Source organism: Melanerpes formicivorus, unplaced genomic scaffold (genome assembly GCF_026170545.1).
Source record: "Melanerpes formicivorus ecotype bairdi unplaced genomic scaffold, bMelFor1.0.p_v2 SCAF_3, whole genome shotgun sequence".
NCBI lineage: Eukaryota > Metazoa > Chordata > Aves > Piciformes > Picidae > Melanerpes > Melanerpes formicivorus.
Window position 1 is genome coordinate 27,264,883 of NW_027142355.1, and position 27,911 is coordinate 27,292,793.

At 52.8% G+C, this 27,911-nt stretch overlaps 1 protein-coding gene across 3 annotated transcripts in view; it reads left to right on the forward strand.

Moving 5' to 3' along the window:
• The first annotated feature begins 2,583 nt into the window (after positions 1–2,583).
• Positions 2,584–27,911, forward strand: part of TNPO3 (transportin 3) — a 36,533-nt gene continuing 11,205 nt past the window's right edge. For 2 of the 3 annotated variants that reach the window (XM_068169502.1, XM_068169511.1), the window contains exons 1-12: positions 2,584–2,832; positions 8,962–9,162; positions 11,129–11,202; positions 12,624–12,780; positions 16,048–16,191; positions 18,046–18,221; positions 19,729–19,867; positions 21,465–21,611; positions 22,337–22,444; positions 23,405–23,496; positions 25,664–25,803; positions 26,453–26,644. In XM_068169502.1, coding sequence (XP_068025603.1) covers positions 2,695–2,832; positions 8,962–9,162; positions 11,129–11,202; positions 12,624–12,780; positions 16,048–16,191; positions 18,046–18,221; positions 19,729–19,867; positions 21,465–21,611; positions 22,337–22,444; positions 23,405–23,496; positions 25,664–25,803; positions 26,453–26,644 — 1,708 coding nt within the window. In that variant the 5' untranslated portion in view covers positions 2,584–2,694. The remainder of the gene's footprint in view (positions 2,833–8,961; positions 9,163–11,128; positions 11,203–12,623; positions 12,781–16,047; positions 16,192–18,045; positions 18,222–19,728; positions 19,868–21,464; positions 21,612–22,336; positions 22,445–23,404; positions 23,497–25,663; positions 25,804–26,452; positions 26,645–27,911) is intronic. The other variant, XM_068169495.1, reaches the window with a different exon arrangement.

Here is a 27,911-nt window from a genome sequence, read left to right on the forward strand (position 1 = left end):
GGGAACAATGGGACCACAGTGGGATGGAGTCGTGGGACTGGTGAAAGTGGAGGGGGTGGTGGTTGGAGGTGGGGCAGGCTGATGGACTTGGGAGTGATGGGAGCCCGGGGGAGAGTGGGATCAGAAGATGGGACTGGGGACTGATGGGAGCCCAGTGGGACTGGGTAATGCAACTGAGGGTGATGGGAAACCAGTGAGACAGGCTGATGGGACTGGGGACTAATGGGAGCTCAGTGGGACAGGCTGATGGAACTGAGGGTGATTGGAAACCAGGGCGGGTGGGGAGTCGATGGAACTGCTGTGCTCCTGGTCCCAGCGCGCCCAGGCTGCCCGGGGGGTGGTGTTACGAGCCGAGTGGGATGCAAGAGACCACTCCCCTCCTAATCCGGGTGACGGGAAGCGGGACGGGGCGGGGGGTGATGGACTGTGGGGCGCACCCGGAGCTCCCTGCCGCCTCCCTCCCGCCTGGGGCCGGCCGGAGCGCTGCGCGCGCGGGGCACTTCCGGTGCGCGCTGGCGGGGCGCCGCGTGAGCGGGCGGGGCGGGGAGGAGGAGGGACTAGCAGGGCGCTTTGGGGCTGGAGTATCGTGGAGATCAATGAGCCCAACCCTTGCCCCAGCACTGCCAGGGCACCACCAAACCATGGCCCTCAGCTCCACGTCTCCAGGGCTTCAAAACCCCTCCAGGGATGGGGACTCCACCACTGCCATGGGCAGCCTGGGCCAGGCCTCGACAACACTTTGGGGGCAGAAATTGTTCTCATGTCCAACCTGAGCCTTCCCTGGGGTAATCTGAGGTCCTTTTCTCTTGTCCTGTCCCTTGTTCCTTGGAACAAGAGACCAACCCCCACCTGGCTCCAGCCTCCTCTCAGGGAGTTGTAGAGAGCTGGAAAGTCACAAGAGACACACAACTAGCTTGGGTTGGAAGGGACCTTTCAAATTCAAGGGACCTTTCAAATTCATCTAGTCCAATCCCCACTGTGGTCAGCATGGACATCTGCTTACCACCTTCACCATCAAAAGTGACTTCCTTACCCTTCCAGTCTAAATCTCATTCTTAGTTGGTGAATCCAGATCAAGAGTTTCAAAGAGTTACAAGAGTTCCAACCCTGCCAAGCTCAGCTCTGATGGTCACAACACCCTTTCTCTGGTGGCTTCGGGTCAATTCCATCAGCTTGTTTGGAGCTCTGAGCAGTCTGTTTCAGCAGGGACATCTGCAACTAGAGCAGGTTGCTCAGAGCCCCAGACAACCTAGCCTGGAATGGTTCCAGGGATGGGTCAGCTAACACTTCCCTGGGAAATCTGGGACAGGGTCTCACCACCCCATTGCCAAAAATGTCTTCCTTCTTTCCATTCTGAATCTCCCCCTCTCACATTCATGCCATGACCTCTTGTCCTGTCACAACAGGCCCTGCTCAAAAGTCTGTCCCCAGCTTAAGGTCTCCCATTGTTGTCCTCAGAACGGATTCTCCTTGGTTACTATTTTCTCACTCCCAACTTTACACATGGAAGCAGAAATTTACCATCCCCTTATAACAAAAGATTCTGCTGTCTTCTGAGGCCACCTGGGTGGTGTTTACCCAAGTGTGATAAGGCCTCCAACTCCCCATCCCCTTTCTTTCACAAGACTCTTCCTCCTCTTAAGCTTGAATGTCCCATTATTGTTCCTTGAGGCTTTATATTGTGAATCGTCTCTTTGTCAACCTTCACCACCCTTTTCTCCAGGCAAAACAACACCAGGTGCCTCAGCTGCTCCTCACCAGACCTTTCCTCCAGACCCTTCCACAGCTTTGTTCTCCTGCTCTGGACCCACTCCAGCACCTCAACGTCCTCCTTGGAGTGAGGGCTCAAAGCTGAACCCAGGATTTGAGGTGTGGCCTCACCAGTGCCCAGCCTAGGGGCACAATCCCTGCCCGTTCCTGCTGGCTACACTCTTGCTGATCTAAGCCACGACGCTGGTGGCCTTCATGCTGTCAACCAATTCCCCGAGGTCCTTTTCCACAGGGCAGTCTCCAGCCACTCTGCCCCCAGCCTGGAGCATTCCTGAGGTTGTTGTGACCCAAGTGCAGGACCCAGCACTCATCCCATTCTCCTCAGCCTATTGATCCAGCCTGGCCAGGTCCTTCTGTAGAGCCTCACGTTCCTCCAGCAGGACAGCACTCCCATCCGACTTGGTGCTGGCTGCAAACTGAGTAGGGGTGCCTCACCCCCCTCCTCCAGACCACCTGCAGACGTTGAACTGATCCCTGAGGAACACCACTTAGGACCAGACACCAGCTGGATTTAGCTCCATTGCTCACCAGGCTAAGAAGGCAGCCGAAGGAAATGGAAGGAGAGGACGAAGTGGAAGAAGGTAGGAAGAGGAAGAAGAGCGGAAGAGGGAGGAAGAGGCGGAATGGCAGGAAGCGGAAGGCGGGCTGCAGCGGTGGCCTGTTCCCGGGGGGGGGCTGTGCCGGGTCTCACCGTGCCGGCAGGAAGCGGAACGCGGGGTTCCGGCGGGGTGTTTCCGGGGGGGACGCTTGTGCCGGGTTACGACGGCCCGGCAGGAAGCGGAACGCGCGTTTCCGGTGGCGTGTTTCCGGGGGGGACGCTGGCTGGGGTGCACCGGCCCGGCCCCGCTCCCGCAGCGCTCGGGGCGCTCTCAGGAGATGGCGGCGGGCGGCAGCGGCGGGCGGCGCTGAGCGGGGGAAGCGGCCATGGAGGGCAACGGCGGCCCGGGGAGCGGCAAGCCCAGCCTGCAGGTGGTGTACCAGGCGGTGCAGGCCCTGTACCACGACCCCGACTCCAGCGGCAAGGAACGGGCGAGCTGCTGGCTGGGCGAGCTCCAGAGATCGGTGAGAGCTGGTGGGGTTCAGCCGGGGCTTCCCGGGGCGCTGCGAGCAGGGGGGGTCCTTCCCCCGCACACACCCTGGGGCCCGGCCTCGCTGTGCGCCGCTCCGCGGGGGCTCCACCCGCAGCTTTCCCTTCCGCCCCGGTCTCCCTTGGCAGGTAGTGGGGGGTCAGGCCGCCCGCAGAGCGCTCTGGGGAGCCCCCAGGGCTTGGCTCCGGTGCCTGCCTCCCACGGTTTGAGTTTTCATCCCTCGATCGGTTTGCTTTTCCTTTCCAGGTTTCGTTTTTCCCCTCGCAGAGTTGGGATTGCCCCTCCCAGCTTTTGCTTTTCTTCTCCCAGGATTTCCATTTTCCCTCCCAGCGTTTGAATTTTCCCTCCCCGGTTTTGCTTTTCCCCTCTCAGGGTTTGGGATTTCCCAGCGGGAAAAACGGCCTCGTGGGGTTGGTGCAGCCCTCACTGCCTCGAGGAAGGACATTAAGGTTCCTGAAGGTGTTAGGGAAGAATTCAGGGGCTTGTTCTGACCACCTTGTGCTGCTCGAGGTGAGGGATGTGGTGGGAGTCCCATGGCTGACCCCAGGAAGGCATCGCCCTCCTGGCCTCCTGTTGGTGGGAGAGGCCAAAGGCATCATGGGGGACTTGGTGATGGAGCCAGAGGTGGTGGAGGGGCATCTTGGTGAAGCCAGAGAGAGCAGAGGGGCTGGGTGGTGAGTCAAAGGCGTCAGAGGGGTTTGGTGGTGGAGCCAAAGCCCTGTTTCTCCTGCCTGAAGAGTGTAAGCAACACATGGTGAAGTCTTTCTTTCCAAACTTCATCCAGAAGCCTAAACCTGCCAGTCCAGGTGTGTTTTCTGGCATGGTGGAACCAGATTTGGTCCTTCTTGGCTGGAAACCTGGCAGTGACTTTGTTGTCTCTCCTCTCCAAAGCCCTTTTTTGCTCCTGGTTTCTTTATCTCTGCTCTTCCCCCAAGGCTTTGGTGGCTTCCCTGGGGAAGTCTGGTCAGCTTTATCTTTTGGGCTGTGACTTTGTCCTTCAGAAAGCTCTTGAGGGGAGGACTTGGATGGCATGGAGAAGCTCATTGTTGACCCTTTGGTGGGTCTGGGCTTCACAGGCCATGGCTCTGCTCATGCAAAGATCTCATTTTGGTTGAAAGATGGAAATGATCATTTCAGAGGTGGTTCCTGTGCTAGAAACAGCTCAGATCTGTTGGTCCAGGTGTGGGTGCTTGATGTTTGCTATGTGAGGTCTCCTGGCTGGTTGGCCAAGAGCAGGATGAAGACCTTGACTTCTGTGCAGGGGTAGAGCCTAAGGGCAGTTGTGCAGCTAACGTAGATCTGTTCCTGGAGGACATAAATGTCACAGTGGCCTTAGAGAAGCTCTTGGTCAGCCTCTAGGGCAGAGTGGAGAACCAGGTATGGATGAGGGGTTGCAGAACCATAGAATGCTTTGGGTTGGAGGAGACCTCCAAGGTCATCCAGTTCAACCCTTAACCCAGTACTGCCAGGTCACCACCAGACCATGGCCCTCAGCACCACATCTCCACGGCTTTGAAATCCCTCCAGGGATGGGGACTCCACCACTGCCTTGGGCAGCCTGGGCCAGGCCTGGACAACCCTCATAGGGCAGAAATTGTTCCTCATGGCCAACCTGAACCTCCCCTGGGGCAACTTGAGGCCATTTCCTCTTCCATCACTTGGGAGATCAACCCAGACCTGGCTCCATCTTCCTTTCAGATAGTTGTAGAGAGCCAGAAGGTCTCCCCTCACCCTCCTTTTCTCCAGGCTCAACAACCCCAGGTCCCTCAGTTGCACCTCACAAGTTCTTCAGGTCATTCTCCTTGTTCTCCAGACCCTTCCCCAGCTTTGTTGCCCTTCTCTGGACCTGCTCCAGCCCCTCAATGTCCTTCTTGGAGTGAGGGATCCAACACCGAATCCAGTACTCAAGGTGTGGCCTTAATAATACCCAGTCCTGGAGGACAATCCCTGCCCTGATCCTGCTGGCCACACCACTGTTGATCTTAGTCAGGATGCTGGTGGCCTTCTAGGCCACCTGGGCACATCCTGGCTCATCTCCAGCTACTGTTGACCAACATCCTCAGGTCCTTTTCTATCAGCAGTTTCCAGACACTCTACCCCAGCCTGGATCATTCCTGGGGTTGTTATGACCAAAGTGCAGGACCTAGCACTTGGCCTGCTTGAACATCACCCCATTGGCCTTGGCCCATTAATCCAGCCTGGACAGATGCCTTTGTGGAGCCTCCCAACCCTCCAGCAGCCCAACACTGCCCAGAACTGGACACAATTAAGTCCTCTTCAACGTTCTGACTTACTCTGAATATCTTTATGAGTGACCTGGGATCGTGTGGACTGAATGCTCCTTTCTCCCAGGTTGACTTCTTTGTCACTGGAGGGTTCTGGCTGGAATTAGCAAAGCCAAGTTGCTATCAGCTCATCTCATTGTTGTCACCCAAGGTGGTGCAGCACTGAATCCCTCTTCCTCATCTTTTTCTCCTCCTCCTAGGAAATGAGATGCTAGTGGAAGGTTTTGATTTCTAGTGGCCACCTAGTAGCTGGGCCAGTACAATTCCCACTGTCAATAGAGGCTGGGGGATGAGGTGATAGAAAGCAGCCCTGAGGGAAAGGATTTGGGGGTGATGATAGATGACAAGCTGGACATGAGCAGGCAGTGTGAGCTTGCAACCTAGAAGGCAAATGGCAGCCTGGGCTGCATCAAAAGATGTATTGCCAGCAGATCCAGAGAGGTGATTCTGCCACTTTGCTATGGTGAGACCTCACCTGCAGGACTGTGTCCAGGTCTGCAGCCCTCAGTGTAGGAAGAACAAGGAGCTGATGGAGCAGGCCCAGAGGAGGGCCATGAAGATGATCAGGGGGTTGGAGCACCTCTGCAACAAGAACAGGCTGAGGGAGCTGGGGTTGTTCAGCCTGGAGAGGAGGAAGCTCCAGGGAGACCTAATAGCAGCCTGCCAGTAGCTGAAGGGGGCCAGAGGAAGGCTGGTCTCCCTCCTGGAGCCTTCTCTTCTCCAGGCTGAACAACTCCAACTCTCTCAGCCTGGCTTCATAGCAGAGGGCTTCCAGCCCCCCCATCATTGCTGTGGCCTCCTCTGGCCCCACTCCAACAGGCCCATCTCTGTCCTCTGCTGAAAATGTCCATGTTCAAACCTTCCAAGAGAAGCCAAGTTGTAGCCTTGCAGAATGGTCTTCTCTACCCTGTAGCCCTCAGATATCCTCAATCAGAAGACTATTTGGACTTAAAACCTACAAGTCCACCAGACTTGAAATGGTTTGAGAGGATCTTTGCACACCCTGGTGGTGGTGCTGCTGCTTCCTTCCACAAGAGTTCAGGGGATGCTCCTCAGATACCTTTTGAAGCAATTTGGTGGTCAACACTAGAATCTCACATCCTTCTCTTCCAACATCTTGGACAAAGGTTGGTAGAAGGTTGGACTTGATGGTCTTGGAGGTCTTTTCCAACCTTTATGATTCCAGGATTGACAGAAATCCCACAGAGACCCTTACAAATACTGATTTAAGCTAATTTCTTTCCTCTAAATTGGTGATCAACGCAGAAAGTCATGCTTGCAGCTATCTGATGACCCAGGAACCACCTCTTGAAGGCTTCCTCTAACTCCTGACAGTGCTGCAGCCCTGTTTTGAGCTTCCAAACAGCTTTTTTCAGTCCCCACCAGCCATTAGTGGGCATCAAACCATAAATAATTCTGCTGCCTTTGTTGAAGCAGCAGCTCCCAGACAGTTGTATTAGAACTAACCCTATTACAAGAGGGATATGGAGGTGCTGGAAGGTGTCCAGAGAAGGGCCACGAGGATGATCAGAGGGCTGGAGCACCTCTCCTATGGGGACAGACTGAAGGAGTTGGGGCTGTTCAGTCTGCAGAAGAGAAGGCTCCGAGGTGACCTCATTGTGGCCTTCCAGTATCTGCAGGGGGCCTACAAGAAGGCTGGGGAGGGACTTCTCAGGATCTCAGGTAGTGATAGGACTAGGGGGAATGGAATGAAGCTGGAGGTGGGGAGATTCAGGCTGGAGGTGAGGAGGAGGTTCTTCACCATGAGAGTGGTGAAACCCTGGAATGGGTTGTCCAGAGAGGTGGTTGAGGCCCCGTCCCTGGGGGTGTTTAAGAGCAGGCTGGCTGAGTCTCTGGCCAGCCTGATCTAGTGTGGGGTGTCCCTGCCCATGGCAGGGGGGTTGGAACTAGATGATCCTTGTGGTCCCTTCCAACCCTGACTGATACTGTGATACTATGAACTGGTGCAGCAGAGCTGGGGTTCTCCAGCTTGGGTTTTTCCATGTTTTGGTTTTGGGGTTTTTTTTTGGGTGGGATTTCCTCACACACATTCATTGCCAGGTCCCATTTTTACCACCATGTCCATAATCCTTCCATTCTCAAAGCTGTGGGAGATCTTTTCCTTGTTAGTGGAGTTGAGAAGGTCTTCAGCACAAGTCAAGGAAGCTCTGGTGTGCCCTCGTGATGGTTCTTTAACTGCTCCGAAGGCTTTTTGTGAGGAGAATTAAATCCATAGGGATGTGATCCTCAGAAAGAGTTTTGAGTCTTCCTCACTCTTCCATCTTGGCTGGAGAAAAGCTCATGGTCTCCATGGGAGATGGAAATGATGGATCAAAGCCTGGTGAGACAGCAAAGGGGCTTGTCTGGAAGGAGGCAGCTCCTTGAACATCAAGGCTGGGTTGAATGAGGCCATGAGCAACCAGGTCTAGTGGAAGGTGTCCCTGGCCAATGCAAAAAGCATCTTTGAACCATCATTGGAGGTGTTCAGGAGGAGACTTGATGGGGTGCTTGGTGCCATGGGTTAGTTGTTTAGGTGGGTTGGATTGGTTGATGGGCTGGACGTGATGATCTTGAAGGTCTCTTCCAACCTGGTTTGGTCTACTCTGTTCTGTTGTACTCTGTTGTACTCTGTTGTACTCTGTTGTACTCTGTTGTACTCTGTTGTACTCTGTTGTACTCTGTTGTACTCTGTTGTACTCTGTTGTACTCTGTTGTACTCTGTTGTACTCTGTTGTACTCTGTTCTACTCTGTTCTACTCTGTTCTACTCTGTTCTACTCTGTTCTACTCTGTTCTACTCTGTTCTACTCTGTTCTACTCTGTTCTACTCTGTTCTACTCTGTTCTACTCTGTTCTACTCTGTTCTACTCTGTTCTACTCTGTTCTACTCTGTTCTACTCTGTTCTACTCTGTTCTACTCTGTTCTACTCTGTTCTACTCTGTTCTACTCTGTTCTACTCTGTTCTACTCTACTCCTGGTCCCTGCCTTCTCCTCCCATTTGTCCTTTGCTGGTTGGTGGCTTTGGTGGTCCACTTTAGCCCCCAAAAGCCTGTTTATTGCAAAGGTGGACCTCAGATCCACTCCTGATCTGCTCTCCTGAAGGGTTTGTGGTGGCTGAGATCATGAGACCATGAGCAGCTCCACCAGTGCCAGGTCTGGAAGCTCACCTGCTCCTTCAAGCTATTGGGTGAGTGTCATGGCCTTGACACCTCCATCAGCCAACCGACATAGCCTGAGCTGTGATGGCAACATGGCAGGGACACTCCTGGTGAAAATTTGGGGGTATCTTGGAGGAGATGACAGGATCACAGGATGTTAGGAGTTGGAAGGGACCTCTGAAGATCATTGAGTCCAACCTCCCTGCCAGAGTAGGATCACAGAATCTAGCACAGATCACACAGGAGCACATCCAGATGGGTCTTGAAAGTCTTCAGAGAAGGAGACTCCATAGCCTCTCTGGGGAGCCTGTTCCAGTGCTCTGTGACCCTCCCAGTGAAGAAGTTCCTCCTCTTGTTGAGGTGGAGCCTCCTGTTTATATCCTTATCCACCCTCACAGTGAGAAAGTTTTTCCTTATGTTCACCTGGAACCTCCTAACCAGTATGTGATGGTGAGTGGGGACCAGGAGGTCGGTTGGGAGCTGTTCTGGCAACCAAAGAGGTTCAGAAGCTGGAGCTGACATTCATGGCCCCTTGTCCTCTCACCGGTGTGACGGGGGATGTTTCCAGCTGGTGGGGTTGGGGTTTTCTCCTGAGCCTTCTGGCAGCTCCTCAGTTTGCTCCCCCTGCCCCGCTCTGACCACGCCACGCTTCCCCTGCAGGTCCACGCCTGGGAGATCTCCGACCAGCTGCTGCAGATCCGGCAGGATGTGGAGTCCTGCTACTTCGCGGCGCAGACCATGAAGATGAAGATCCAGACCTCCTTCTACGAGCTGCCCACCGACTCCCACGCCTCCTTGCGGGACTCTCTGCTCTCCCACATCCAAAACTTGAAGGACCTGTCGCCGGTCATCGTCACCCAGGTAGGCCTTGAGCCAGGCTGGGGTGCAGGGCGCTGCTCTCTGCCTGGGGGCGCGCAGGAGAGGCCTGCAGCTGCCCTCAGCAGAGGAACCTGGGCTGGTTGTCATAGAATCACAGAATGGGATGGCTTGGAGAAGACCTTTAATAACATCCAGTCCAACCCTTAACCCAGCACTGCCAGGGCACCATCAAACCATGGCCCTCAGCACCACGTCTGCATGGCTTTCAAACCCCTCCAGGGGTGGGGACTCACCACTGCCCTGGGCAGCTTGGGCCAGGCCCTAACAACCCTTTATGGGAAGAAATTTTTCCTCATGTGCAGCCTAAACCTCCCCTGGAGCAACTTGAGGCCATTTCCTCTTGTCCTCTTACTTGGGAGAGGAGCTCTATGCCCACCTCACTCCAGCCTCCTTTCAGGGAGTCACAGGGAGCCAGAAGGTCTCTCCTCAGCCTCCATTTCTCCAGGCTGAACAATCCCAGGCCCCTCACCTGCTCCAGACCCTTCTCCAGCTTTGCTGCCCTTCTCTGGACCTGCTCCAGCCCTTCAGTACCCTTCTTGGAGTGCAGGGATTTGAGGTGTGGACACTTGGGGCTTTTCCTGGCACAAAGCCACTGCTCTCCCTTGGTTGCTCTTCCACCAGTGTGGAGAACAGCAATGGTTGATGCCTTCAGCCAGCTTGGTTGTGTCTCCCAGGACAAAATCAGAGAAGCCACAGAAAAGATTTCAATCCACAGGTTGGAAAAGACCCTCAGGATCACCAAGTCCAATGGATAACCCTACTCTGCAAGCTTCACCCCTAAACCATATCCCCAAGCACCACACCCAAACCACTTTTATATGCATCCAGGGCTGGTGACTCAACCACCTCCCTGGGCAGCACATTCCAATCCCTGACCACTCTTGCTGGGAAAAACCTTTTCCTAATGTCCAGTCTAAACCTACCCAGTTGCAGCTTGAGGCCATTCCCTCTTGTGAAAATGAGGAGTGAGCCTTGAGAATCAAGAGATCCCAGACTGGTTTGGTTTGAAGGAACCTCTCAAGGTCATTTAGGCTGGGTGCCTCCAAAAGAGAAGTCACAGAGTTCAGACCTCCAGTGTCCAGAGTGCCCAGCCCAGGGGGTGGACACAGGAAATAGTTGGATGTCTACCCATAAATCTTGCACCCTTACAAATCTGTCTGCAAAGTTATTCTCTTTCCTCCCTCTCTGCTTCTGTGGGAGAGAGACTCTCTCTTATCTGGTAGCAATGGGGGAGCATCCCAGGCCTCTTTGGCCTGTTTAGGCCTAATGCCAGGGTAAAAAAGGTGGGGGCCTGGCCAGCCTGAAAGCAGCCTATCAAGGGCAGTGGTGGGGGGGAAGGAGGAGCCCTGGGATTTTTTGGTGAACCCCAGGTGGGGAGAAGGGAAGTGTAGGGTTTTTTTGGTCTGGGGTAGAGGAACTTGTGTGTTAAGATTAGAGTGGGGATTTCTTTGAGCTTTAGATGCTTTGCTGTGCTCACCACTGCCCTCTGTGGTTTTTATAGCACCTGTGAGTTGCTCTTCCATGTGAACTTTCCATGACTATCCAATCCATTTGTGTGAGCCTTGTTCTTTTGCCCCTTTAGGAGCAATAGAGCAGTCTGTCCCTCTCTAAACCAGGATATAGGCAACTCCCTCCTCCAGTCAGCACAGGGACATCTCCAACATCTGCAGGTTGCTCAGAGCCCCAAACAACCTGCCCTGGAATGGGACATCAACCAACTCCCTGGGCAACCTGGGCTTGATGATAAGGGGCTCACCAGCCTCTTCATGAAGTATCTCTCAGTCTAAATCTCCCTCTTTCAGTTGGTGATTCCATATCAGAGCTGTGGATCCATATTGGAGTTCCAAGCTCATCTCTGTTGGTCACAACCCCCTTTTCTCTGGTGACTTTGAGTTGGTTTCATCCATTGCCAAGCTTAGCTGTGTTGTTTTATGTCTTCTCCTTCCAGCTTGCTTTAGCAATAGCAGACCTTGCCCTGCAGATGGCTTCTTGGAAAGGCTGTGTCCAAACACTGGTTGAAAAGTAAGTGAATTAATTCCTGAGTAGGTGTGGGGTGGGTGGACCTAGATGATCCAAAACCCCACAGCAGATGGCCCAATAAGGGGAAAGTTCTCTCCTGATGAGCATTGGATCACTGGCAGGGAGAGGTGAAGCTTTGGTGCCACAGAGAGACCCTGGCTGTGGCATCTCTGAACCTCAGCAGTTCTCCTCATCCCTCTCTTTGTTCCCTGCTGATCCCTCAACCCCTCCCAGCTCTAGGAGGATTGAGCAGTGAGCTCCATCCCTCACTGCTGCTGGTGGGGATTCTGAAGTTCCCAGCTGGGGTTTTCATGCTCATTTTTTTTGTGTGACAGTGGCTTTGTGGCCCTGGGGGGGAAATTGGCATCCAAATGACATCAAATTGGCATCCAGTCATAAAAATGGCATCAAATGGCATCAGTGCCATGGAATGCCATCAAAATTGCATCAGAAGCCATCAGATAGCATCAAATTGTCATTAAAATGATACCAAATGGCATCAGAATGTCATCAAATGCAATCAAAAGACATCAAATTGACATGAAATGGCATCAAAATGGCATCAAATGACATGAAGGAACATCAGAATGTCCTCAAATGGCAACAGAATGCCATCACAATTGCACCAGAAGTCATCAGATTGTCACCAAATGTCATCAGTTGGCATCAAATGTAATCAAAGGACATCAGTGGCATCAAAGTGGCCTCAAATTATTGTCAAATGACATGAAGTGGCATCGAGTGACAACAGAATGCTACCAAATGCCACCATAATGACATGGAATGGCATCAAAATCACATCAAAATGATATCAGATGGCACCAAAGTGCCATCAGATGGTATCCAATGTCATCAGGTGGCATCAAAATGGCATCAAATTTGCATCAAAGTGCCATCAGATGGCATCAAAGTGTCCTCAGATGCCACCAGATGGCATCAGTCTCATCAGATGTCATTAGTGTTATCAAAGTGCTATCTTCTGGCAGCAAGTTGGCATCACCTGTGAACAAAATGACATGCAATGGTATCAAAATCACATCAAAATGGTATCAGATGTCATCAAATGCCATCAAATTGGCATCAAAGTGTCATCAGATGGCATCAAAGTGTCATCAGATGGCATCAAATTGGCATCAGATGGTATCAAGTGGCATCAGGTGGCATCAGAGTGGCATCAGGTGTTACTAATGTTATCAAAGTGCCATCTGATGGCATCAGAAGGCATCAAAATCACATCAAAGTGTCATCAGGTGGCATCAAAGTGGCATCAGGTGTCACTAGTGGCATCCAAGTGTCACCGGGTAGCCTCCAAGTGTCATCAGATGGCATCAAATGGGCATCAAATGACCTGAAATGCCATCAGGAGTGCCTCAGCTGCCATGCAGAGGTGCAGATGGCACTGTCCTTCCCCCTCCTGCCTGCAGGTACAGCAATGATGTCACCTCCCTGCCCTTCCTGCTGGAAATCCTCACGGTGCTCCCCGAGGAGGTGCACAGCCGGTCCCTGCGCATCGGGGCCAACCGCCGCACCGAGATCATCGAGGACCTGGCTTACTACTCCAGCACCGTCATCTCTCTGCTGGTAAGGACACCAGAGGAGCCACCCAGCCCTTGGGAGCTGCTCCCCAGCTTCAGCTCCCCTCTGCCCCCCCACCTCCACGAGGCTGCCCCAGGCGGGATCAAAAAGGTGCAGCTGGAAGGAGCTGACTTCAGACCTTTGAAGTTTGGAGGATGGCAAAGTCCCAACCAAGCTCCTCTGGGTGGGCTTGAAAACAGAGCTTGTTATGGAAACAGAACTTCTTCATCATCATCTCAGCTGGGTTCTTCATGTCAGGGCTGCAGGGAGAGGGAGAATGGAGCCTTGTGTGCTGCTTCTTGAAGTTCAGGAGATTGTTAGCTTTCCGGAGGCTTGGTGCAGGAGGTGTGTGGGGTTGAGTTCTGGGGGCAGGAGGTGTGTGGGGTTGAGTTCTGGGTGCAGGAGGTGTGTGGGGTTGAGTTCTGGGGGCAGGAGGTGTGTGGGGTTGAGTTCTGGGGGCAGGAGGTGTGTGGGGTTGAGTTCTGGGGGCAGGAGGTGTGTGGGGTTGAGTTCTGGGTGCAGGAGGTGTGTGGGGTTGAGTTCTGGGGGCAGGAGGTGTGTGGGGTTGAGTGAGTTCTGGGGGCAGGAGGTTTGTGGGGTTGAGTGAGTTCTGGGGGCAGGAGGTGTGTGGGGTTGAGTGAGTTCTGGGGGCAGGAGGTGTGTGGGGTTGAGTGAGTTCTGGGGGCAGGAGGTGTGTGGGGTTGAGTTCTTGGTCAGGGTGTGGTAGCTTTGGGTAATTTGAAGGCTAAGAAATCATGTCAACCCATTATGGGGTCTTAGCACCAGAGTTGGTAGATAATGGTTGGACTTGATGATCTTACAGGTCTTTTCCAACCAGGACAATTCTGTGATCCTCTAGATCATCCCTAGTCCACCTCTAGATTCACACACATAGGTGTTCATAGGATCACAGAATCATTCTGGTTGGAAGAGACCTGTAAGATCATCAAGTCCAACCCTTAACCCAGCACTGCCAGGCACCACCAAACCATGGCCCTCAGCACCACATCTCCCTGGCTTTCAAATCCCTCCAGGGATGGGGACTCCACCACTGCCCTGGGCAGCCTGGGCCAGGCCCTAACAACCCTTTTGGGGAAGAAGTTGTTCCTCATGTCCAACCTGAACCTCCCCTGGTACAACTTGAGGCCATTTCCTCTTGTCCCATCACTTGGGAGAAGACCTTGATGCCTGCCTGGGCCAAATCTCCTTTCAGGAGTTTGTAGAGAGCCAGAAGGTCTCCCCACAGCCCCCTTTGCTCCAGGCTGAATAACCTCAGTTCCCTCAGCTGCTCCTCACCAGATCTGTTCTTCAGACCCTTCCCCAACTTCATTGCCCTTCTCTGGACCTGCTCCAGGCCCTCAATGTCCTTCTTGGAGTGAGGGGCCCAAAACTGAGCTCAGGATTCGAGGTGTGACCTCACCAGTGCCCAGTCCAGGGGGACAATCCCAGCCCTGCTCCTGCTGGCTGCACTCTTGCTGATGCTGGTGGCCTTCATGACACACACACTGGCTTATCTTCAGAGGCTATCATCCAACACCCCCAGGTCCTTCTCCACCAAGCATTGAGTGGTAGAGAGCCAGAAGGTCTCCCCTCAGCCTCCTTTTCTCCTCACCTCCAATGTGAACCTCCCCTGGCACAACTGGAGGCCATTTCCTCCCTAGGACACAGAGCTGAGCTGAGTCCTTTGCTCAGTAGCACCTCAAACCACGCTGCAGAAGCCATCTCCCTGCCATTACCCCCACAACCATTAAGAGGAGCCCTCTTCCACTATTCCCACAGCCTTAGTTGTCTTTGAGCAAGTTCTCACACACTTCTGAAGCTCTTTTCACCTTCCTCCAACCCCTCCACCCTTCCATCCCTCCAAGCCATCTCCTGCCTTTGGCATTCTTTACCCAGCATCTGGGAGAAGCTTGGTTGTCACATTGGTGAGACAGGTGACATCACCTCGCTCCCGAGAGGACACCGGGTGTCAGCACTGGGCCTCTTGAGGCTTTGTTGGTCCTGTCACAAGTCCTCCTGGTCAGCCTTCTCTGAATCTCCCTGGAGCTGTCATGCTAGATCCCAGCATGGATGTTTCAGCCACCTTCCTGAGGAGCAAGATGAAGTTTTCTGGGCAGGTTTTTGATGCTAAATTCACTTTTTTGAGGGACAAAGGCAGGGTTAGATCATTCTAGAAGGACTGTGATGAGAGAGGACATTCTGCCTTGGGGACTGAGGTGTCAACTGAGGACCTCTAGAAACTCTCACATGCAGGAGAGGAGGAGAAGGGAGTCTGGGATCCTGCTCCAGGTCTGAGGAGGAGAAGGGAGTCTGGGATCCTGCTCCAGGTCTGAGGAGGAGAAGGGAGTCTGGGATCCTGCTCCAGGTCTGAGGAGGGGAAGGGTGTCTGGGATCCTGCTCCAGGTCTGAGGAGGAGAAGGGAGTCTGGGATCCTGCTCCAGGTCTGAGGAGGAGAAGGGAGTCTGGGATCCTGCTCTAGGTCTGAGGAGGAGAAGGGAGTCTGGGATCTCCTGGACCTTCAGGACCAGTTTTTGGTAGGGGTTGTTTTGTGATGAGGAGCATTGACTTGAGATTTGGGTGAGTTTAGAAATCTGTCTTATGTGAAACTAGTTTGTGTCCATGCTTCACCAGTCTGAGGTAGGATCCTCCAGAAGACTGCTGGGCTGGGAATGACCCAAAACACCCAACCTTCTCCTCTGGCTTCTGTCACCACAGCTGAAGCTGGCTGAGAGCTTTTTTGGCTTTGCCCTGTCAGCCTTGATGGGGTTCTGAGCAACCTTTTCTAGTTAAAGATGTCCCTGCTGACAGCAGAGGTCTTGCTGACAGCAGAGGTCTTGCTGACAGCAGAGGTCTTGCTCTAGATGACCTCTAGAGGTCCTTCTGACCCAAACAGTTCTACGGTTCTATCTCACCAGCTCCAGGGGATGGTGGAAGCAATCTGCTTTCTTGAGTGTGCTTCATGTGGGCTTTGAGTATCTTCTTTGCAGAACCATCACATCCCTGATTAAGACACCAGTGTGGGCACGTGGCCACCCTAGGTGGATGCAGAAGCTTTTTCTGCTGGCGGGGGCATCTTCAGATGCCTCTTGCTGCTTCCACACTGCTGCCTCTTGGGGGATGTCACTTGCTGGCTGTCTCAACACGCCAATATCTTCCTGGAAGACTCATGGAGGACCTCTAGGTGCTAATTCTGGAGACTCCAGGGTGTCTTTCCAAAAGTTATTTGTTATTTGTGGGTGAGGGTGCTGAGCAGTCCTTTGTCCTACCACACAGATGGCGTGCGTGGAGAAAGCGGGCAACGATGAGAAGATGCTCATCAAAATCTTCCGGTGCCTGGGGAGCTGGTTCAACCTTGGTGTCTTGGACAGCACCTTCATGGCCAACAGCACGTTGCTGTCCCTCCTCTTCGAGGTGCTGGTGAGTGTTTCTCTTGGGAAATGAGGTGGTGGTGCTGGTGGTGGACCCCAGGGTGATGGGATGGAGGTCACGTTCCACGCCTCCCTCGCTCTTGGATTGAAAGGTGAGTGCCTTGAGTAGGAGCCCTCCTGTTCCTTTGGGGAGCTCCACAGAGTGGGTGTCACTCTCTGCTCTCTGTGTGCAGGGACAGATCTCTGCTACCTGGTTGTCCACCTTGAAGGACTCAGAGAGTCCTTCTAGCTGCTGCCCTGCAAGTTCCTGCATCTCTTCCCTGCCCGTGAAGCTTGGAAGATGGCACATAAATAACCCTTCACATTGGCCAGCCCTTCAAGGGGGAAACAATAAGCCACTTGATGGTTTCCTTAGTCCTTAGCTCAGGATTTGTGATGTGGTGGCACGAGTCTGATGGACAGAAGATACCAGCAGAGCTTTCAGAAGCAAACAAAAAAGCCTTTGCTGTTTGCTTGTGTGAAGGAAGGAGGCTCTGCAGCTCCATCAGGATTGTTCTTTCTCACCCACCTTCTATCCTGACCCAGGGAATGTGCTCAGAGATGAACATCAACCCTTTTACATGACCATGGGTGATCCTTTCATGTCCATAAGCTCATTACTCCATCAAGAAAGGAGCTCAAAGACTCCTTCATCTTCTATTTTTATCTCTTCTCCTCATGCCTACTCTACTCATCACCACTTCTGGAGCCTGCATCTCGAGCAGGACCCAGATTCCATTTGTCTGTGGTGGTTCCAAAACACTCAGGAGCAGAGAGGGAGAGCGAGCTCCTCCTTTTCAGGTAGCTGTAGGAAGCCAGAAGCTCTCCCATCAGCCTTCTGTTCTCCAGGCTGAACAACCTCAGGCCCTTAGCTGCTCCTCACAAGACCTGTGCCCTAGACCCCAACATTTACCAGGTGGGGCCTAAAATCCACTTGATGGTCCCCAACCCATCACAGTGATAAAGATTTCACACATGCTGGTTAGAGACCTCATCTCCATCCTCACCCAGGACCTGAGGATCTTTATGGGTCCCTTCCAACCTAAGATATAATTCTGTGACCCAACCAAGGTTTGAGCAGTGCAGGGTTTTCATTCAGCCATAGAATCATTTGGCTTGGAAGAGATCTTTCAGATCATCCAGTCCAACCCTTAACACAGCACTGTCAGGTCACACCAAACCATGTCCCTCAGCACCACATCTACATGGGTTTGAAACCCCTCCAGGGATGGGGACTCCACTTCCCTTTTTTCCCTTCTGAACTGCTGTTGGTGTTTGCCTCACCCAAGGAAGACTTTGAGGTCCCACTGGGAAGGATCCATTTTGACCTTGAGTGTCCACATCGATGAAGCAGCACTACCTATGTTAGGAACTGTAGCTGTGCAGAACCTCTCCAAACTCTTCCAGAAGCAACAAACTTCTCAGCCTGGAGAAAGGAGACTTAGAGAGGACTTTATCACTCTCTATAACTACCTAAAAGGAAGTTGGAGTCAGGTGGGGGTCAGGCTCTTCTCCCAGGCAACTTGTGACAGGACAGGAGGGCATGGTGTGAAGCTGCACCAGGGGAGGTTTAGGTTAGATACTAGGAAACACTTCCTCACAGAAAGGCTGATTAGGCCCTGGAGGGGACTGCCCAGGGAGGTGGTGGAGTCACTGTCACTGGAGGCCTTTAATAAAAGATTGGATGTGGCACTCTGTGGCCTGGTTTAGCTGATGTCGCGGGGTTAGGTCATAAGCCGGACTCGATGATCTTGGAGGTCTTTTCCAGCCTCAGTAATTCTGTGATTCTGTAACTTCCACTTGTCCCACTCTCATCTTCTGTGAGGTAGGCCTCACCACCAGGCTCTTCTCTTCTCTCTTGCAGCAACAAGACAAGACATCATCAAACCTCCACGAGGCTGCCTCTGACTGTGTCTGCTCAGCCCTCTATGCCATCGAGAATGTGGAGACCAACCTGCCTTTGGCCTTGCAGCTGTTCCAGGGTGTCCTCACCCTCGAGAGTGCCTATCACATGGCTGTGGCACGGGAGGACCTCGACAAGTGAGTCATCTTCAGACCTGCTTAGGCCTAGGAAGGGAGGAGTCCCTTCCTCCAGGGGACATCCTGGGGCTGTTTAGCCTGGAGAAGAGGAGGCTCAGGGGAGACCTTATTGCTGTCTACAACTCCCTGAAGGGAGGTTGCAGCCAGATGGGGGTTGGTCTCTTCTCCCAGGCATCCAGCAACAGAACAAGAGGACACAGTCTCAAGCTGTGCCAGGGGAAGTTTAGGCTGATCTTAGAAAGAAGCTCTTCACAGAAAGAGAGATTGCCCAATGGAATGGAGGTGGTGGGTGTGGTGGTGAGAGAAAGTTCAGTTCTCCCCCCCACACAAAGAAACCACGGCTGACTCAGTTGGAGGAGCCAAAATGGATAGGCTGTATTTACAAGCAGGATGAGATGCAGTGAATATGTACACAATACACAGTATTCACAATATATACAGAAATATACAGCAAAGAATGTAACACAGAAGAAAAACTTCCCCTCCTCCAGGGAGAAGGGTTCCCCCCAGCTATGCCTCCCTTCTCCCCCTACCTCCCTTTTTTCCCAAAAAAAGGTTAGAGAGAGAAAAAGGCCATTAATGAAGGAGGAAATTCTGTTAGCTCAAAGTGTAAAAGGCCATTAATGAAGGAGGAAATTCTGTTAGCTCAAAGTGTAAAAGGTCATTAATGAAGGAGGAAATTCTGTTAGCTCAAAGTGTAAAAGGTCATTAATGAAGGAGGAAATTCTGTTAGCTCAAAGTGTCTGCAAGAAGTTTCTTACCTGGTCAGCTCAGTTAGTTCAAGGTCAACTCCATCCAGCACAGAGGAAAAAGAGCAGCTGCTCAGAGAGACTTAGGCAGGCTGAAGAAAAGAGACAGACTGAACTGACTCTGAGATTCAAACTGAACTAAAGCTAAAAATGTGAAGTTGCATTCTACCAATCTACCAATGAAATGTGTTTAGACTTATCTTTTGTTTTCATTTTCACACCAAAACATTCGGCCAGAGTGTTCCAGCACCTGTCCCTTTCTTAAAGGCACGGCCTAAAATGGTCACAGTGGGGTCAGCATCCCTGGAGGTGTTTAAGAACAAACTGGGTGAGGCACTTAGTGCCATGGTCTAGCTGATTAGTTAGGGTTGGGGGGTTGGTGGGACTTGAGCCTTCCAACCTGGTTGATTCTGTGATTCTGTAAAGGAGGTTTACCTGTTTGTCTACTGAAAGGTGGCACTTTCTAGGTCCTGGCTTAGACTTGAGCTGGTTTGTAGCCACCACCCTGCACCTTCTTGCCCAGCGCTGTTGGGTTTGGAGAAGTTTGCTCAGCTCTTCAGTTTCTGAAGATTCAGTTTATCAGAACTCAGTGTTTCCACCTTCTTCTGAAGTTCCTTTTTCAGTGTTGCCTAACTGCTGACAGGAAACTAAAGCAGAACTGGGTGTCTTCTGAGAAGACAAGACCTTCCCAGACCCAAGTGGGATATCTGGTGCCCAGAAGAGCTTTTTGACCTGCTGTCTTTGTTTTCCTCCACCAGGGTGCTCAATTACTGCCGTGTTTTCACCGAGCTGTGTGAGACTTTCCTAGACAAAATTGTTTGCACACCAGGTCAAGGCTTGGGTGACCTGAGGACTTTGGAGCTGCTGCTGATCTGTGCTGGTCACCCACAGTATGAGGTGAGTGAAGTTTTGAGCCCCATGTTCCTCAAGCCCCATCACCAAGTTTCATCCATCCAGAGTTGAGTCAGCAGAAACTTCCCCTCCCAGCTTTCTCTTACGTTGCCCACATGGTCAAGAGGCTTCAGTTCCTCTGAGCTGCTGACCTCAAAACGCCCACTCTGTGGTCACGTGGCTTCAGATGAAGGCATCTCAGATCTGAAGGCATCTCATAGTTCCTTCCCAAACCTATTGAAGATGTGGTCTCTTTTGAAACTACCTTTTCTTCTCCCCAGACTGAGTTAAATCCCAGGAGCTGGTCCCTAGTTGACTTCTGTGTGGGTTTGGTGGCTGGAGGTGCCTCCTCAGAGGGTTTGTCCTGCTAAATCTTAGCACAGAATGGTTTGGATCGAAGGAACCTTTCAAGGTCATCCAGTCCAACCCCTCTGCAGTCAGCAGGGACCATCTGCAACTAGAGCCCCAGACAACCTGACCTGGAATGGTTCTAGGGATGGGGCATCTCCCATCTCTCTTGGCAGCCTTGGGCCAAGGTCTCACCAGCCTCAATATAACAAATGTCTTCCTTATCTCCAGTCTGAATCTCCCTTCTCCCAAGGAATAAGCAACAGGATGAGAAGAAATGACCCCAAGCTGCTCCAGGGGAGGTTTAAGTTGGACATGGGGAACGGTTTCTTCCCCAAAAGGGTTGTGAAGGCCTGGCCCAGGCTGCCCAGAGCAGTGGTGGAGTCCCCATCACTGGAGGACTTTCAAAGCCATGGAGATGCGGTGCTGAGGGACATGGTTTGGTGGTGCCCTGGCAGTGCTGGGTTAAGGGCTGGACTTGATGACCTTAAAGGTCTTTCCCAACCCAAGTGACTCCATGATGTGAGGAGCAGGGAGGTGCCAGCAGGATTCCTGGGGCATGCTCCCCTCCTTCCCTCCAAGTTGAAGGTCCAGCTGAGGCACATATGGATGGGAGGTGGTCATGGACTGAGCTAGTCCTTTCTGCCTGGGACTTCCAGAAGCTTTCAGAACTCTGAGTTCTGAAAGTCCATCAGAACTGAGAACCAGCAGGGGAGGTAGCTCAGAGCCAGCAGCTGCTGTGATGGCACTGCTTGGAGGCTCCTTTGCCGTGGAGACGGTGGCGTAGTTGTGCTCCATCAGGTCCCTGTGGTGCTCACTTGGGATTTGGGGCCTCTCTTAGTTCCCTCACCAGGCCCATTGAGCTCAGTCCTCCTTGCCCCATACCTGTGATGTTTGGAAGGACCTGAAGCTCTGTAGGTGCTCCTCAAAAAGCCTCCAAAGCTTATCACTGGCAGATGTGGCTGCTGTGGGACGAGGTAATGTCCATGCTCTGAAACAAGAGGTGGTTCTCGTGCTACAGTGTTGATTTTGCAGGGAAGGGACTTTGCTTCTTAGGGCTGCTGACAGCTTTTCAGGCAAAACCTGGTGGCTTTCAAACCCCTTGTGAACTGACAATGAAGTGAGGAGGTCTGAGACGCTGGAGCAACCACATTGCCTCATCACAGCGTTGATGGAAGCTGCTGTAGCACCGAGCAGAGGAGAGAGCCAGCCTCTCTGTTGCTAACCAGAAGTGGAATTTCTCTTCCTAAAACAGGTGGTAGAAATTTCCTTCAACTTCTGGTACAGACTTGGGGAGCACCTCTACAAGACGGACGACGCCGTCATCCACAGCATCTTCAAAGCCTACATCCAGCGCCTTCTGCACGCTCTGGCCAGGCACTGCCAGCTCGACTCGGACCATGTAAGGCTGTGGTGTGGTTTGCTTCCTCTGGAGGCAACCAGAGGGTTGGACTAGTTGATCTTTAAGGTCCTTTCCAACCCAAACCATTCCATGAGGCCACGTGTCTCTCCTTGTTGCCACATGCTGGTGGCTCTCCATGGCAGAAAGATGAAGTCAATTGATGTCTTGAAGCTCTTTGAGTGAAGGTCTAACAGCTCTTTTGGTGTCTAGTTGTTTGAAGTTGACCTTCTCCTGCCTCTCCTTAACTGATTCTCATGTTGGCAGATGCCCCATCCCCTTCCCAGGGGTAATTGTGTTGGAACAAAGCTCACCCAGCTCAACAGCAGTGCTGTCATCTGCTTCCTTGAAATCTGGGATGGTTTATCCTTCTCCCATCTCTACCTCAGCTCTTCATCTCCTGGGTTTCTGTCCCTTCATCCCATCTCCACCTCAGCTCCTTATCTCCTTGGTTTCCATCCCTTCATCCCATCTCCACCTCAGCTCCTTATCTCCTTGGTTTCCATCCCTTTATCCCATCTCTACCTCAGCTCCTTGATTCCCATCCCCTCACCTCTGTAGCAGAGCAGGAATGTCCAGGCCATTGTTGTTCTGATCTGGGGAGAAGAGGGCAGGAATGATGGATCCCCGCTCTAAAATGGAACCACATGGTCCTGTCCTAGCTGCTGGTGAAGGGATTCTGGATTTGTCCAAGCTCCTCTGACCCTTTTCTTCTCCCTCCCTCTTAGGAGGGTGTCCCAGAGGAGACAGATGACTTTGGAGAGTTCCGGATGCGGGTCTCGGACCTGGTGAAGGACCTGATCTTCCTGGTGGGATCAGTGGAGTGCTTTGCTCAGGTGGGTTTGCAGGAGCATCAGGAGGAATCCATGCAGGAGGTCACCCAGCCCTGGTGGCCTTCAGGGTATGGAGCAGTGCATACACATCATCTCTTCCTGCACTAGGAAGCAACCACGTGTAGTGGTTTAGAGGTGGTTTAATCCACCTGCACCCAGCATAAAGCACAGCTCACCCAGCTGGGGGAGCCAATGAAGGCTGTGTTTTACAAGCAGTAATGAAGTGCAGTGAATAGACACAAACCAGACAGGATTTGCAATATCATACGAGGATTTACAGGAAAGAACACAGCACAGGGAAAATCCCCCTCGCAGGAGGATCCCGCCTCGGGTTTCCCCCAAACCTCTTTTGCCCTCCTTCCCTTTCCCCTAGTGGTTAATTAGGTGAAAAAGGAGGAAAAGAGAGAAAAGGATATTCAGGGAAATTTGTTAGCTCAAAGCAGCTCTTAGAGAAAAGTTAGTTCTCTTATCAGTTTCAGTCCAGGGTCAGCTGCATGCTCTCTGGCCAAGAAACGAAAGACAGAACAGACTGAAGCTGGAGTGAGTGAGTGAGAGAGAGAATGTGAGAGGTACTTGCTATGCTACATCTCACATCTGACCAATGAAATTCGTTTAGAATTAATCTCTCTTTTCCTTCTTGCACCCAAACACTCAGCTAGAGAATTCTGCTGCTGTCTTCTTAAAGGCACACTCTAAACTGTCACACCATGTCTTGAAGGACTGGTGGGAGAAGCCAGAGGTCTCACATTTGGGGTGCTGGGTGGGGAAGGGTTCTGTGGTCCCAAAACTTCAGGCGGGCTCTTTTGGGGCATGGAGGTTTGTGCAGGTCCAGCACCTGGAGCCTGATGCTTCAGGAACCATGGGAGGAGGTAAGGAGCAGGTGGTGATGTCACAGAGTGGGATTGGTGGCCACACACGCTGGATTGTGGTCATCTCGTTGGCGACTGATTCTCTTTCTTGCAGCTTTATGCGACTCTGAAGGATGGGAATCCCCCCTGGGAGGTGACAGAAGCTGTCCTCTTCATCATGGCCTCCATAGCCAAGAGTGTTGACCAGTGAGTGTTGACCACCCTGCTCATATCTGTGAGGGCTGTGGGCTCAGATGTAGTCTCCAAGGGCAGGAGACACCGCAAGTATCTCAAGGTTGCTCCTAGGAACCAGCTTTCCCAGGCAGGATCGTTTCAAACCCACTGATGGAGTGGTCTTGTAGCTCCAGGGTTGAGATCTCCACTCCCTGGTAAAGAATATGGGTCCTGCATGAAGCAGTTGGACCTTCTCAGGGCTCTTCTGCTTGCCTGGGCACTTCCATGGAATCACAGAATGGTTTGGGTTAGAAGGGACCTGTCAAGGTCATCTAGTCCAACCCCCTGCAGTCAGCAGGAACTTCTTCAAGTAGATGATCTTCCTCACAGCCTCAAACAACCTGGCCTGAAATGATAGCAAGGATGGGGCATCTACACCTTTTTGGGCAGCCTTGGGTCAGGGTCTCACCACCCTCAGCATAGCAAATGTCTTCTTTATTTCTAATCTGACTGGATTTGAGTCCAGCAAAAAGCAAGATCAGGTTTTTGCCCATACTGCTTATATGGAGATCTTTCTTCATCTATCTCCTTCCACCTCCAGGTAGAGTTGTCCCAGATACCTTCAGGGAAGGTTAACTCGCTTTTCCTCCCCAGTTAGTGGCAGTGCAGGCATCAAGACCTGACATCCAGGCTGGTGAGAACACAGTGAGGAGTTCTCCCTGCTGACAGCCCTGCTGATGTGGTGGGACAGCTTGAGTGGCCTTCACCAGGCTAAGAACCCTCACAGGAGCCTGGGGGTGTCACCATGTTTAGCTTCCTGCTCCTGTTTTCTGTGTCAAGGCTGCTCCTGGTGGGTTTTTATCTTCAATTTCTCTTTCTCCTTTGTTTCCAAGTGAACATCTCATGGCCTTGCTGGAACACTGGAGCCTGTTCCCATCAGCATGTCCCACAAAGCTCATTCCTCATTCTTCCTCACCCTCCATGGCTCCACTGACCTTGGCTCTGTTTTTGCCATCTGGTGCCAGGGATTCATCAGTGTGGGCTGTGAGGACCCTGGGAGCACCATCCCAAACTGGGAACAGGTTCCTCTGGCTTTCTGCAACCCCTGGAGGGTTAATTGTCTTTGTCCTCCAGCTTCTTCCTGGAAGAACTTAGATCTCAGCTCCCACAGCCCTGAGCCCCCCCACTAGCCCACATCTTGGTCAGTTTGCAGATGACTTCAAGCTGGGTGGGAGTGTTGATCTGCTAGAGGATCAGGAGGATCTACAGAGGAATCTGGCCAGGCTGGAGGCTAATGGGATGAGGTTCAACAAGTCCAAGTGCTGGGTCCTTCACCTGGGTCACAACCACCCCATGAAGGCTCCAGGCTTGGGGCAGAGTGGCCTGGTGGAAGAGGACATAGGGGGTTGGTGGCAGCAGCTGAAGATGAACCAGGGTGTGTCTAGGTGGCCAAGAAGGCCACTGGCATCCTGGCTTGGGTCAGCAATGGTGTGGCCAGCAGGACCAGGGCAGGGATTGTCCCTCTGGACTGGGAGCATTGCTGAGGCCACACCTTGAATCCAGCATTCAGTTTTGAGCCTCTCATTCCAAGAAGTACATTAAGGGGGTGGAGCAGGTACAGAGAAAGGCAACAAATCTGGGGAAGGGACTAGAGAACAAAGAGAAGGATCTGGAGAACTTCTGAGGAGCAGCTGAGGGGCCTGGAGAAAAGGAGGCTGAAGGGAGACCTTCTGGCTCCCTTGAATTCCCTGAAAGAGGCTGGAGCCAAGTGGGGTTTGGTCTCTACTCCCAAGGAACAGGACAAGAGAAAACAGCCTCAAGTTGCCCCAGGGGAGGTTCAGGTTGGCCATGAGGAACAATTTCTGCCCTGTGAGGGTTGTCACAGCCTTGGCCCAGGCTGCCCAGGACAGTGGTGGAGTCCCCATCCTTGGAGGGGTTTCAAAGCTGTGGAGATGTGGTGCTGAGGGCTATGGTTTGGTGGTGACCTGGTAGTGCTGGGTTAAGGATTGGACTGGATGAACTTAAAGGTCTGTCCCACCCCAAACCCTTCTGTGATTCCCTGATCTTCAGCACACCAGAGCTGCAGGGCTTTCCTGGCTGATTTGGGCTGACACAGGAGACCATGATGTCTGCTCAAACCAGTCTAAACCTTCTGGGACCCACCTCAGAACTAACCTCTGCTACTTTTTGCCCCCCCCAGGGAGAACAACCCGACCCTGGTGGAGGTGCTGGAGGGGGTGGTTCACCTGCCTGAGACAGTCCACACTGCTGTGCGCTACACCAGCATCGAACTGGTGGGAGAGATGAGCGAGGTGGTGGACAGGAACCCTCAGTTCCTGGGTGAGTCCTTCCTGCCATGGCACCTTCCTCACCCCAGGACCCTGTCCCCTTACCCCATGACCCCATCCCTTCATCCCAGGCCGCTGTTCCTAATCCCAGGAACCATTCCTAATACTAGGACCTCATTCTTCATCTCTGGAACCTGTCCCTTCGTCCCAGGACCCCGCTGCTTCACCCCAGGCCCCTGTTCCTCATCCTAGGACCCTGTTCCTTATCCCAGACCCCATCCCTAATCCTGGGACCTCATCCTTCATCTCTGGACCCTATCCTTTCACCCCAAAACCTTCTCTCTTCATCTCTGGACCCCATCCCCTCATCCCGGACCCCATCCCCTCATCCCGGACCCCATCCCCTCATCCCGGACCCCATCCCCTCATCCCAGGACCCCGTTCCTCATCCCAGGACCCCATCCCTAATCCCAGGACCCCATCCTTTACCCCAGGACCCCTTGCCTTCCTCCCCGGACCCCTTGCCTTCCTCCCCAGACCCCTTGCCTTCCTCCCCGGACCCCTTCCCTTCAGCCCAGGCCCCCTTCCCTTCAGCCCAGGCCCCCTTCCCTTCAGCCCAGGCCCCCTTCCCTTCCGCCCAGGCCCCCTTCCCTTCAGCCCAGGCGGCACTGCTCATGCCCAGTGCCTCCTGCCCTCCCCAGATCCCGTGCTGGGCTATCTGATGAAGGGCCTGTGTGACCGGCGGCTGGCCTCGGTGGCAGCCAAGGCCATCCACAACATCTGCTCGGTGTGCCGGGACCACATGGCCCAGCACTTCAACGGGCTGCTGGAGATCGCCCGCTCCCTCGACTCTTTCATGCTCTCTCCAGAGGCTGCTGTTGGGCTCCTGAAAGGTGGGTGTGGAACTAATTGTCCTTGGCTGCTTCCTTTTGGGATGGAGGTCGCTCACCCTGGGTTCTACAGCTCCGTTCCCATGTCATGTTTTGTAGGCAGGTCCTAGAGTCTCTGAGTCCCAGCATGGTGGGGGTTGGAAGGGACCTCTGGAGATCATCCAGTCCAACTTCCCCTGGTAAAGCAGGGGCACCCCCAGCAGCTTGCCCAGGATCACAATGGCCAGGCAGGGTTGGAATAAAGGAAAGCCCTCCAGAGGCTAGAGAGCCCCAGTGGGATGAGCAGCCTGTCCTGGGATACCACAGTATCACAGTACATTGAAGGTTGGAAGGCACCTCAAGAGACCATCGAGTCCAACCCCTCTGCCCAAGCAGAATCACTTAGTGTAGTCTGCATAGGCATGCATCCAGGTGGGTTTTGGAAGCCTCCAGAGAAGGAGACTCCACAACCTCTCTGGACAGCCTGCTCTGGCTTGGTTGCTTCCCACCGAACCTTTGGCTGTTGGGCATCACAACCATAGTTGGTCTTTTGTCCAAGCCTCAGAGATTCCAGATGGATTCAGGTGCTGCTGAAACCTTTCTAGATGGAGTAGCAAAGGGAGGTTTTGCAGCTGGGGTCTGGGACTAAAGACACAAAACTCTCCTTTTTTCACTCATTTTCCATGTGAGCAGCATTAGCCACACTTCTGAGCTTCTCCTCTCCCTCCACAAGGTATTTTCTTCTCCTTCAGAAGAAATCCACAATCCAAGGAGAAGTTGTTTGTGTTTTCATTTTTCCCTCTTGGTGTTGCCAGTCCCAGCTCTGTGGTCCCACCTCTGTGGTGGGGTGGGTTGTGTTCCTCCTCCTTTTGCTTTGATGTGGCAGCAGGGAGTGGCTCCAGCTTCTCTTCCTCTTTCACTGATGTGGGAACCCTGAAGTTCTTGAGCTGTGAGGGTCAAAAGAAGCTTCCTCACACTTCATGATGCTGTGGGGTAGGGATGAGGAGACCATATGGACTTGCTGGGCTGCCCAGATTCATAGATTCATAGAATGGTTTGGGTGGGACGGGACCTTAAAGATCATCTAGTTCCAGCAACCCTACCAAGGCCAGGGACCTTTCACTAGACCAGGTTGCTCAAAGCCTCTTCCAACCTGGCCTTGAACACCTTCATTGCCTTTAGATCATCCCTGTAGAGCATTCCTTCCTCCTTCCTGCCCCACAGAAAGTATTTTGGTGTCTGGTTTACCCCAAAAGTTGTCTTCAAGCAACAGAAGAACATCTCCCAGGCT